Source organism: Lontra canadensis, unplaced genomic scaffold (genome assembly GCF_010015895.1).
Source record: "Lontra canadensis isolate GAN:19392208 unplaced genomic scaffold, GSC_riverotter_1.0 scaffold132, whole genome shotgun sequence".
In the NCBI taxonomy this organism is placed as follows: domain Eukaryota; kingdom Metazoa; phylum Chordata; class Mammalia; order Carnivora; family Mustelidae; genus Lontra; species Lontra canadensis.
In genome coordinates, this window is record NW_022631126.1 from 1,826,834 (window position 1) to 1,839,857 (window position 13,024).

Consider the following 13,024-nt stretch of genomic DNA (forward strand, 5'->3'; position numbering starts at 1 on the left):
GCTGGAGATGGAAGATCTTTTATTTTCTATTATTTATAACCTCAGACTTGGGCCCCCTGTTTCTTTCTTCCCCATTAACTTGAGTGACCTGCGTGAGAGACAGACAGATGCCCCACAAGGATGGTTGGACAAGGACTTTTACTTTTTATTACATAAAAATATAAAAAAAAAAAAGTTAAAAAAATAAAATTTTAAACTAACTTAACCTGACTCTGGCTTCCTCTGGAGAACCGAGTAAGATGGTAGCTGTCAGGTGTTAGGAGGCCTGGGGTGGCTCCCAACAGCAGGGAAGCCCAGCGGTCAGCCTGAGGGTGCTTGTGCCCTGTCACTGCCACACGCCCCCAGCTTCCCGGGAACTTCGATCTCACCTTGCTGCTGGTCTCGTCTTCAGGTGCAGTTTCAGGTTTTTATTGCTAGTATAAGTACTTCATGAATTTCTTCTACCTCCCTGCACCAAGAAACTCCTTAGTGGTTTTGGTCCCTGGAAACAAAGGCCTGCACAGAGCACAGCTGAGGTGTTGTGTGCAGGTGGGCGCTGCAGACTAAGCTACTGGCAGAGGGGAGACCTTTGGGCTGAGCCTGGTTTAGGGGAGCAAGAGCTAAACCAGACGCTAAATGGCACAGAAGTGCCAGGTGTGGGATGTAGAAACGACACATTACAGAAGTGTTTGGTTATTTCCAAGGAAACCGGTTGCAGTTTTTACTGCATGTCCTAAGTCAAGGTCATTTCCCCCTTAGGGCATCGAGGGGATGGGGCTGATACTCGTGGCTAGGTGGGGATGTTTCAGCTGGGACTAAAGCCAAAGAAAATGGGTAGACATAGGGCAGGAAAAGTGAAGGTTACACAGACTTGGGAAGAGATCCAAGGGGTGAGGGTTTAAGACCTGGTAATGGGTGGGTAGGCTGGGGTGGTGGGGGCAGCTTATGCACTGGTAATCGAGAAGAGGCGTGCAGGGTTATGGAGTTCTCCTAGAGGATGGCAGTTGGATCCGGGGGGCAGTGATGGAGAAAGCAGCAGCGGGGAAGCCAGCTGGGCTCTGGATGGGTCAGGTGCAGGTGGAGACCGGTCTCCTGAGACCTGGTCCTGAGGCTCAGGAGAGGGTCTTAGGAATCTCTCAAAACCTGGCCTCCCTTCAGACGCTAAGGAGAGTAAAGCAAACCTGCCCTATTGCTGGACAGTTCTTATTTGTGAAGCTCTTTTGTCCCTTTCTTGAGCCCACTTTTCTGCCTCTGCTGTGAAGCCACAGATTTGACTGACTCAGAACAGCTCTCTGGTCAGTGCTGACTGTGCTCATTTATTAGGAAGTGAAGTTGAAAGGGGTGCTTGTTAATCCCTGCTAAAAGTTCACCTTTTTTGTTTGGGGTCAGCGTCCTGGCCAGTCAAGTTCGAGTTTTTAAAACACCTACTCAGCATTTTACTCCCTACACATTTGATACAGTCCTTAATTTTAAATTTCAGTATGTGTTCAAAATGCATACTTCAGTTTGTAACTTCTCACTCTCGTGTTTGGAATCACCATGGAGCCCAGAGACTGACTTATTAAAACCAGGGTCCTCAAAAAGTGTTGGCTGTTGGTTCTAGAGGTGAGACACAGTTCCCAGTATCCTAGAGCCTAAGACAAGGGGAGGTGGGCATTAACAGGCTTCCAAACCACTGAGGACAGGAGGTGGGTTTGGCATCGCAGCGGAACCCATGCTTGCTCTGAGGGAGAAGTCCCCAGTTTCTCCCCTAGGACAGCCAATGGTCCAACCAGTGTTTCGTGAGGCAGCCACACCGACTTCACTAGACCAGCTTTCCTCAAGTTGTCATAGCAGTTCTGACTGCTTTAAGACAGGAGCTTTTCCAAACGGTATCACAGAGAAACAGGGAGGTGTCCTATGCTCCATGTTTCTACCCCCATCCTCTCCAGCTTAGACAAAGGACACAAGACACAACATCCGTCACTATTCACAGAACAGTTTATTGACCTACCTCACCCGGCAGGACCCGGGGCCCCTTCTGGCCAGGGGAACGGTCAGTCTAGAGCTCGGCTGGGCTGCAGCCCGTGCCCTGGGGAGGGGGCAGCAGCAGTAGCAGGCGACAACGCCGGCCAGTGCAGCCTTCAATAGCAGGGTCTGAGTAGAGTCCAGACTCAACTCCACTTCAGGTTCTTGTCTTCCTCGGTCATAGCTGGCGTCTCAGTGACAAGGCCAGTGCCAATGGTCCGGTTGCCATCTCGCAGGGTGAAACGCTGGCCTTTTTCTAAGATCATGGGCTGCCGCAAGATAAGGCTGACCTTCAGGTCCTCCCCGGGCATGGCAAGCTCCTGGCGGGGACAAAGAGAGGGTTCATACACGGCCCTCAGGGCACCTTCTTTCCAACTGTTTGCTGCCTACCAAGGTTCAAAGTTAGGGAATGAATGTTAACTAAACTGAATTTGAATTAAAAAAAAATTTTTTTTTAAGTTATGGGAAATGCAACAGGGAGATGCTTTCTGGAGATCCCAGCTGCCAGACAGATGCAAACAGTCTATATGAAGTCAGGAAAGAACTTGTGACTGGCATTCCTAATGCTCACTCTTGAAAACAAAGTCAGGGAACCCACGGGTCATGCAGTTTTCTTAGTCACAAAACTTCCCTGAGCCATCGTGTTCGACGCAACTCTCAACTGGGAGAATCCTTTTCTGGGAGATCTTTCTGTGGGTAAACACTAACATGGGTGAAGTTTTTTACCTACTTCAGCCCAGGGAATACTAGGTGGAGACTCACTCCCCCAAACCCACCCAGCCAGACCTTTCCGTCACTAGCTTCATCTGCTCGTCAATGAAAAGTCACCCGCGTTGTCACATCTTTGTAATTAGGTGTGAGGGAGAGCTGATACAAAGAGGGTCTCTTCCACTCCTTCACGTTCCCTGTACCCACCATACCTTCCCTGGTGGCAAGATGACACGACAGGCCATGTCCCAAGTCAGGGAGAACATGACAGGCATGAAGTGGGACACAAAAGGCTTGTGGCGGCCACCCTCCTCCTTGCTGAGGATATAAACCTGGAAGAGAGCAACAAGGGTGAAACTGTGCCTGCCTGGGAATGCTGCCTCTGCACCCAACAGTCTGGCTCAGCGCCGCCTATCACCTGGAGCCCTCACCTGTGCCTCCACCTTCTGGTGGGGCTGGATGGACCCGGGCTTGGCCATGACCAGGCCACGCCTTAAGTCCTCTCGCTTCAAGCCTCGGACCAGGGCTCCAAGGTTGTCGCCCGCCTCTGCCCTCTCCAGACTCTTGTGGAACATCTCAATGCCTAGGAGAAAGGAGGAGAGACAAGGGAGGAGGGTGTAGGGCAGAAGGAAGGCGCAAAGGATCTGCAAAGGGAAATCCTGAAGCCAGCCCCTGGGTCCCAAAGCGTCTTTTCTATACCTGTCACCACAGACCGAATGTTCTTGCTATGTCCCAGGAACTCACACTCATCTCCCTTCTTCAAAATGCCACGCTCTAGTGTACCTGTCACCACCGTGCCCCGGCCTGGAAAAAAGGACAAGAAGGACATGAGGGACACGGGGTCAGGCTATATAGCTAGAGAGGGGTGCAAGTGAACACGGTCCTCACCAGGAATTGAGTAAATGGACTCTACAGGCAGCAGGAAAGGCTTCTCCAGGTCTCGGGTGGGTACTGGGATATAAGTGTCCACGGCATCCAGCAGCTTCTGCACAGACTTCACGCCTAGCTCAGGGTCACGTTGCTATGGGGGGAGGTGACAGGACTCTGAAATTTTCATTCTGCTCCTCTTACTAAAAGACACTCCCCAGGCTTGGAGCATAACTCTGGATGCCCATCCAGCCCCATCCTCTGCCAGTAACAGCCCCTGCGTGACCCTGCCTTCACCTCAAGGGCACAGAGGGCAGAGCCTACGATGACCGGGGTCTCCTCCCCTTTGTAGCCAAACTCAGTGAGCAGTTCCCGGATCTCCAGCTCAACCAGCTCCACCATCTCAGAGTCCTGGACAGCATCTGCCTTGTTCACGTACACCACAACATGCTCTACTCCAATCTGTGGATGGCAAGGAGGAAGAAGTGGTGTCCTCAATGGACCAACTCCCCACTCTTCCTCTTTCCACCTCTCCCTGGGCTCTGAGTACCTGTTTGGCCAGTAATAGATGCTCTCGGGTCTGGGGCATAGGGCCATCATTGGCCGCCACCACCAGGATGCAGCCATCGAGGGGGGCGGTGCCTGTGATCATATTCTAGGGAGAAGGACAGAAAACAGCCTAGTTTAAGGAGCTCCTCAGCTCCACATCCATCTAGCCAAGCACAGCAGCTGAGGCCCATCTTTCTCGGCCATCTCCTTACCACCCACTTGGAGTGGTCAAGCCCAGAAATCCATAACCTCAACGCATGCACCCTGAATATCCTAACTTCTCCACAAGTTCAACATTTCCCTGGCCCTGTACCCAGCAATTTTCTCACCTTAACATAATCTGCATGACCTGGGCAGTCTGTGTGGGCATAGTGGCGGGCTGCAGTGCTATACTCCACGTGAGCTGCATTAATCGTGATTCCACGGGCTCGCTCTTCAGGGGCATTGTCAATCTCCTCATATTTCTTAAATTTGGCCCCACCTCCCTCTGCTAAAACTAAGGGGAAGGAGAATAAACCTTTCAGGTGAAGTTCCAGAGGTAGGCAGGCCACACCCCGGCCCCTCCCACCTACTACGCAAACCACGGTCTGGGAGAACACTGCGTCCATGACCCCCTCCCTCGGTTCCTGCAGCGGGTGTAAGTCGGGTCAGAAGGAAATATTAAAGGACCTCAAGGTCCAGCCCTGCGACTTCTCTAGGATAAAGCCTCTGCTTATAGGACACTGGCCAAGGCTAGAAAGAGGCCATTCGGGCTCCCCAGCTCATGCATCACAAAGTCTTTCACGTCCGGGGGAATGTGTTTCCTGCATCTTCCAACCCACCGCCGGGGGCCACAACACCTCCAGCAGCACGTCCCGGGCTCCAGGTCCCGCCAGCAGAGCGGGCGCTTCCGGACGCCCCCGAGCCATCCCCGCTTACTCTTCGTGATGGCCGCGGTCAGTGTGGTCTTGCCGTGGTCCACATGGCCTATGGTGCCCACGTTCACATGCGGCTTGTCTCGCACATAGGTCTTCTTGGCCTCCACGGCCAGCCCACGGCACAAGATGGGCAGCACCGGGGCCCTCAGAGGCCGCAAAAGGCCCTGCAGCAGTGGGGTCGGGCCGGTTCCGAGACCTGCCGGGGCAGAGGCCTGGAATCAGGGCGCCGGTCCGAGCCCGGCCGCTCGCGACGACACCCACGTGGCCCCGCGCCGCCACTGCCTTCCCCGCCCTCTCACCGCTCAAGAGGGGCGTCGCGCGCAGCAGGGTGGTGGCCGCCATTGTGGTCGTACTCGCGCCCCGAGTACCCGGTCCCGGGCGCCCGCGCGTGCGAAAAGAAAAGGGCACGGGCGACTGGAGGTCATTTCCGGCGGAAGTGACGGTCTGGAGGGCAAGTCTGGGTCCCTCTAGCCTCCAGTTTCTATGGCCATCTTACGACTTCCGGGCGTGGAACCGAAGATGACGACGGAAGGGGCTGGCGTCTCGCGGGGCGGGGAGGGAGGGAGACGGTTTCCAGCGCGCGCTCGGGCTTCGCGGACTGACGGGGGCAAAGCTGCTGTCTCCGGCGGCGCGGGGGAGCGACGTGGAGCGTCCCGTCGCGCAGCAGCGCCCCGCAGGCTCATGGGCGTTGTAGTTCCCAGGGCGGCGAGTGGTGGTTGCGCTTGGCATGGGAGGCCAGTAGGGCTAAGCCGGGTCCCGAGTGAGGGTGTTGGCCTCCGGGAGGCCGAGGCTGCGGCCACGGCGCGGCCTGCGGGGGAGCTTCCGTGGAGTCCGACCCTCTGCGCGGGTCTGGCGAGAGATCTGGCGGCCGTTGAGCAGCCGCTGGTGGTATGACGAGATCCTACGGCCAGGCTGAGAGAGACGGGCTTGGGAGCCCCTCGCGAGTGGGGCGCCAGTGTGACCCATCTCTCCGCGGAGTCTTTGTTTCCTTGTCTGGAAAATGGGAACAGTAGTATATACCTTATGGGGGAGATTCTGACGTCTGGCTCTGGGAGGACATGAGCTGGATAAGAGGCAGGAATGGAGGCCAGGGGCCTCCAGGTCCCACATTCCGTGACCCCGAAATACCGACCCTCCTGGCTCACAGCCTGCGGGGACAAGACAGCTTTGCCGTCCACCCCCTGGAGCCTCTCTTCCGGCGGACTAAGCACTAATTCCCTTGCTCGGCACCCCACCCACCCACCCAGTTACACAGATGATACAGAGGGTCCGAGGGTAAGGGCCGGTTTCAGGTGCCTGCACGGGCAGCCTGAGTCTTTCTTGTCCCTGCGGTGGTCCCCGCACCGAACACAGGGCGGGGCACCCAGTGAGTGCTCAGGGCATTTGTGTTGACTGAATGAATGAGTGCAAGGCTAGCAATTGACCTTTAACTCTGACATCCACCATCTCATCACCCAGGGATGAGAACAACAGCTGCTTAACCCTGATTGATCTTTCCCAAACTCATCAGATCCTAAGATTCCATGGATGGTATTTGGTTTCAGATAGATTCCCTAATTCCTCCCTTGAAGATTATGATTCAGGAGGGTCTGGGCACAGACAGGGAAATTGTATTTATTTATAACAAACGCGGTTTCCCAAGCTGGGAGGAGTTTGGGAGACAGAGCTAGAGCTTTGCATGGATTGGGCTTTGTGCAAATGCTTCGTATTGGTTCACATTCAACGCACCCAGTGTTACCCTGTGTGGTTGGAGCTGTGATTTCCCCCATTTCACAGGTGAGAAAACAGCATCAGGGTGATTTAGGAACCCAGTACAACTGAAATTGGAAAAAAGTGTGCACTTAACCACCACCCGGTACTGTCATTCAGCTGCCAATTTACTGCTCAGAGAAAATGAAGAACTTGCTAAGGCTTGTGTCCTCCTGGCCTTCCGGCCCGTCATCTCTGCTTAGGAAGGGCTGTGCCATAGGTTTTCTTTGTCTTGATCCTGTACCTCAGGTACTCCACTCCTGGGGATTTCTTCTGAGACACTATTGGCCACTATGAAAATGTAAGATTTTTGGGGGGGTGGTACTGAACAAATGCTTTCTATTTTAGCAGTGCTGTATTTATTGGAATGTGTATTGTTCGAAACAGAAAATTGGGGTGGCAAATACTGAGATTAAACAATGAGTCAGCTTAGGGGCACCTGGGTGGCTCAGTTAAGCAGCAGCCTTCTGCTCAGTTCATGATCTCAGGGTCCTGAGATGGAGCCCCACATCAGGCTTCCTGCTCAGTGGGGAGTCTTCTTCTCCCTCTCCCTCTGCTTCTCCTCCTGCCTCTGCTATCTCGCTCATGCGCACTCCTTCTCAAGTAAATAAATAAAATCTTCTTAAAAATATTAATAAATAAAAAATAAGTCCATTTAAGAAGCAGTATGTGGTAGATAATATTACGGGAAGTATAAACATATGGCAGATTTGGGGGCAGGTGGTACACGAATGACTGAAGTTGGAGAAACACAGCACTCAGCAGAGTCCGAAGGGAGAAGATTTTTTGTAGAGCTGTTGACTGTTTCTTGCAGAGCTATTGCTGTTGACTGTGGTATCATCTGTAATCGAAGTCTTTTTTTTTTTAAGATTTTATTTATTTATTTGACAGATCACGAGTGTGCAGAGAAGCAGGAGGGCGGGGGGGTGGGAGGAAGCAGGCTCCCTGCTGAGCAGAGAGCCCGATGTGGGGCTCAATCCCAGCACCCTGAGATCATGACCTGAGCTGAAGGTAGAGGCTTAACCCACTGAGCCACCCAGGCGTCCCAGTAATTGGAAGTCTTGATTTACAGACAACAGAATTTCCATTGGCTGGTTTACGCAGAAGGATTTGTTTAAGGGTTTGAGTTAGCTTACAGAACTATGGGACTGGCCAGAGAAACAGCTCCCAAGCCATGGAACTGATATGATGTGGGAAGAAAAGTGGGGTTCCCGCCACCGCCACCACCACCAAACACTAAGGGCCAGGCCTTAGACTCATCCGCGACACCTACTGCTCATGGCACTGAAGCTGCTTCTGCCTCCAGAAGGTGGCCTTCCCTCCCTCCCAAACCTCCGGCCCCCAAAGCCAGGTCGATTCAAAGCCTCCCTTGAATGCATCTGATTGGAGAAGCCTACCTAGATCGTCCTGTGTCTGTATCAGTATCAGAGGAGCCTAGGAGAGGCCGCGTAACTTTAACTTTGGGAGAGCAGACATGCTAGCGGGGATTTTCCCTGGAGGTCCAGCCACAGGGAATACAGACCTCCAGCATGTGGCTGTGGGAGCATCAGTTTGGCACAGCCGCTAGTGAGGTAGCAATAGGGTGGGCTCAGAGTTGCCGAGACTTGTGGGCAGTGCCAGATGAAAAAGGAAGGCTGGCTGCCAGAGATACATAGCAGGTGGGGTGGCAGGGCTGGCAGGCGGACGACAAAGGAAGTGGAAAACAATCAGGACTTTAAGAGGCTGTGAATTTGCTTGGAGAAAGATTTTTCTCTTTCAGACATGCATTTTGAGTGACTGTAGTTAAAGACATGTTCTTGGTGCAGAATCTGGAACTCTTTTTATTTTTATTATTATTTTTTATTTTATTTTTTTGTTTGACTGACAGATTACAAGTAGGCAGAGAGGCAGGCAGAGAGAGAGAGAGGAGGAAGCAGGCTCCCTGCTGAGCCGGGAGCCCGATGCGGGGCTCAATCCCAGGACCCTGGGACCATGACCTGAACTGAAGGCAGAGGCTTTAACCCACTGGCACCCAGGTGGCCCTGGAACTCTTTTTAAAAAGATGCTCTTGAAATCAAATGGGTCCCCCCCCCCCCAGCAGTCTGTGAGCTCCTGCTTAACACCCATATTTCCATCTTCCTACAGACAGGGCCCTGATTTTGTTCAAGGTGGTCCTTTCCCCAGTTCCGGGAATAAATCCTGACAGGCCTCGTCTACTTCTGGTGGGCCTATTCTCCTTGCCAGGGGCTTTGTTTAGGGTTGAGTGTGTGACTTCTTTGGGGCCCGTGATGGGTCAGTGGTGATCTGCTTTGTGGGGGGCTTCCAGGAAAGGGTCTCTCACCCTCCCGGAGACACCAAAGAGATGGACTGCCTTCTAACTCTGGGTGTGGCTGGGTCTGGATGCAAAGCCTGGAGCTTTTGCCTGTCATATCTGACCAGTGATGAAGCCAAAATCCAGAAGAGGGCAAAACAGAAAAGTTTAGAAGACCGGACTCCTTACGCCAGACTGTCACAGTTGTCTGTTTGCATCCAGATACCTCCTAAAAGAGAACCTGTCCCATAGCACTTAATACCCTAAGACATATTTCTTGGTTTCACTTGTCTGAGACCGAGTGGCCTGTGTGGGACCAGGACTGGACTTCCTTTATGTCTGTATCCTCTGCCTGGGCCACTGTCGGGCTCTGTATGATTGTGCCTGAACTACTAATGAGCCTTCCAAATTGAAGGGTACCGCCAAGTGGTGTTACAGACCTAACGTGTCCAAAACAGGACCCTCATTCTCTTCCAGGCCCTGCTTCCACCTCTGAATAAGCAATGCTGCCTTTCTCCCTTCCCCTCAACCCTGGTGTCTAATCCACTTACCCAGTCCTGCTGGTTTTCTGTCCAAAATATGTCTTGGATGTCATCATTTGTCTGTCTCCACTGCTGACCCTGTGGTTCAGTCTGGGATCTTCTATCACCTAGGCTAGCTCACAACCTCTACAATGGCTCTCCCAGCTCTTGTTCTTCTCAATACCTGGCAAACCCATGCCCACACAGTAGTCAAGATCAGCCCTGAAAATGTGGATCAGAGGGGCACCTGGCCGGCTCAGTCCGTAGAGCATGCAACTTTTTTTTTAAAGATTTTTAATTTTTATTTATTTGAGAGCAAGAGAGCATGAGCCAGGGGATTGGAGGGAGGAAGGAGCAGAAGGAGTGGGAGAAGCAGGGTCCTCACTCGATCCCGGGACTCTGGGATCATGACCTGAGCCAAAGGCAGACACTTAACCAACAGAGCCACCCAAGCACCCCAAGCATGTGACTCTTGATCTTAGGGTTATGAAATTGAGGTTCTCATTGGGTGTAGAGATTAATGAAATAAATAGATAAATAAAAATAAAGATTATCTTTCAATTTTTAATTAATTAGTTAAGCTTGGATCAGAAATTAACATACACACACACACACCCCACCCCTCCCGTGACTCCTTACTACACTTAGAATAAAATCCCAACTCCTACTTTAAATGGGCAAACTGTATGGCAGGGGAATGATACCTTGTAAAGCTGTTATATAAAAATCCAAACTCCTCCCTGTGGCCCACCTCTTTGACCCCATCTAGCATGATTCTCCTCTTAACTCGCTGCCAACCACGCCGGCCATTGTGGTCTGCAAACATCCCCCAGTGGTTTCTACCTCAGGATCTTTGTAGATGCTCTTCCCTCTCCCTGGCATGTTCTTCCTTGTAGCTTTTCCCAGGGCTGTTTGTCCCCTCATTCAGCCCCACCTCCGATATCGATGTCACCTCTTCTATCTAAAGTAGCCCCCCTGTCACCCTCTCCTCACTGGTCCTCTTTGATTTTCCTCATAGCACCTAAAACAATTTTTTTAGGGTCGCCTGGGTGGCTCAGTGGGTTAAGCCTCTGCCTTCGGCTCAGGTCATGATCCCAGGGTCCTGGGATCGAGTCCCACATGGGTCCCTCTGCTCAGCGGGGAGCCTGCTTCCACCCCCCCCGCCTGCCTCTGCCTACTTGTGATCTCTGCCTGTCAAATAAATAAATAAATAATAAATAAAATCTTTAAAAATTTTTTTTAAAGATTTTATTTATTTTTTTGACAGAGGCAGGCTCCCTGCTGAGCAGAGAGCTAGACTCTCTCTATTCTGGGGGCTCTATTCTGAGACCCTGAGATCATGGACTGAGCTGAAGGTAGAGGCTTAACCCATTGAGCCACCCAGGTGCCCCAATAGCACCTAAATTTCTAAAATTATCTTATTTGTTTGCTTGTTGGCTGGTTTGTGGGGTTGTTGCTGTTCCCTGTCTCACCAGGTCATGACAGTAAGAGCTTGTTTTTGTGACTCTGAACAGTGCCTAAACAACACTCAGGTGAAGAAGTATTTGTTGAAGGAATTATGTGTTGAATTATCTCAGTTGAGCATATGTGTCGGGCTTGTTAAGTATCCTGATGTTTTCAGTGGAAAGCAAATTTTGTATTCACAATCACGTTGAAAATAAAGGTGAACCACTGTAACTTTTGAAGTCTCTGCTTTATTATCTATAAAATGGGGATTGGAGTGAGGAAGTTAAACTTTATGATTTCTAAGATTTCTTGCCGCTCTTTAGAGGATGGGGTCTGGTGTCGTTAAAATGAGTACTAGGCTGGTCAGCAACTTAGTAGATGGGGCACTAGGGCTCAGAACTTTGTCCTCAATGCCCCTCAACAGACGTACTGGAAGCTCAAGGGCATTCTTCACTCTTCCCCCACAAGGCAGCCTTGGCAGTGTCTCCTCAGAAATCTCACCAGCTATTGTCCTTGCTACTAACCCCACCGTACTGCCCGGGCCAGGTCAGCATCAGCCCCTCCTGGACCACAACCCCAGTCTCTTCTCTGCTGCCCGTCCCCACCCGCCCCCATACCAGCCCTGGATTTGGGGCAGGGGATCCTGACCAAAGCACCAAAGCTGGATTTGACATCCCAGAAGACAAAAGAGGAGAAATCCCCATCTCTTGGGGATGGAGTAGGGTAAGCCTCCAGTAGAATCCCACAAGCAACCACTTCCCCTTCTGTCAGAGACCCTGGTTATCCTCTGAAGCGCTGCCTGTGCTGTGCTCCGCCCATCCCGGTCTCAGACGTCGGGTCTCTGAGCCAGTGTTTCCCAGTCAGCAAAATCTATCCCTTGTGATCACACTTGTTGAGTACTAGTGTACTCAAGTTCAGTTCTGGCACTAAGTACCTGAAGTTAACTCAGACCCCACAGATTAAGGGCTCAGTCCTCCCCAGACTGCCCCCATTTCAGATGAGAGATGCAAGTGGGGTCCCCCAGTCATCTTCACTTCTGACCAACCTGCTCCAGATCAGGGAGTTTCCCATGAGCCCCCAACCCCCTCAGGTGTGATAATTTGCTAGAACAACTCTAGAATGCAGGATAATACTATACTTAGGATTACAGTTAGAGTAGAGAATACAAGTCAGGAACAGCTAAACGAAGAGAGACACAGAGTGAGGTTCGGGAGACCTGGTTTCATGTTTTAGGTGTGATTAAGTCATTGCCATGTGACTGAACTCAATCTCTAGATCCCCCTCCTCTCCTGGACACCCAGCTGCTTCAAAATCCCAACCCTCAGGGGTGCCTGGCTGGCTCAGTCAGAACAACATGTGACTTTTGGTCTCAGGGGTTGTGAGTTCAAGCCCCGTGATAGGTGTAGAGATTAACATACATACATACATACATAAATCTTTTTAAAAATCCCAACCCTCTGTATCATGCCGAGCATAGTAAGTCAATCAGAGAAAGACAATTATCATATGATCTGCCTGATATGAAGAATTTGAGAGGCAATGTGGGAGGTTTGGGGGGTAGGGAAGGAAAAAATGAAACAAGATGGGATCGGGAGGGAGACAAACCATAAGAGACTCTTAATCTCACAAAACAAACTGAGGGTTGCTGGGGATGGGGTGAGGATAAGGTGGCTGGGTGATGGACATTGGAGAGGGTATGTGCTATGGTGAGTGCTGTGAAATGTATAGACCTGGCGATTCACAGACCTGTACCCCTCGGGCTAATGATACATTATATGTCAATAAATAAATCAATAAAATAAAAATCGCAACCCTCTAGTCACCAGGATAGTCTTTCTGGTGACCAGACCTTATCCTGAAGCTATCTACAGGCTTGCCATTAGTAACCTCATTAGCTAAAACTTAGGTGGGATCTAAAGGGCACTTTTCTATTACGTGGTAAATTCCAAGTACTTTTAAAGTTCTGTGCCAGGAAGCTGGGACAAAACCCA

The 13,024-nt window shown here is 51.4% G+C and overlaps 1 protein-coding gene across 1 annotated transcript; it reads right to left on the reverse strand.

Moving 5' to 3' along the window:
• Positions 1-1,941: 1,941 nt before the first annotated feature.
• TUFM (Tu translation elongation factor, mitochondrial) lies at positions 1,942-5,440 on the reverse strand. The gene is made up of 10 exons (XM_032842746.1): positions 5,327-5,440; positions 5,029-5,223; positions 4,440-4,606; positions 4,112-4,216; positions 3,859-4,023; positions 3,583-3,715; positions 3,394-3,498; positions 3,126-3,277; positions 2,907-3,026; positions 1,942-2,306 (listed from the first exon to the last, which is right to left on the reverse strand). The coding sequence occupies exons 1-10, from the start codon at positions 5,367-5,369 to the stop codon at positions 2,133-2,135; spliced, it is 1,359 nt and encodes a 452-aa protein (XP_032698637.1). The 5' UTR covers positions 5,370-5,440; the 3' UTR covers positions 1,942-2,132.
• Positions 5,441-13,024: the final 7,584 nt, after the last annotated feature.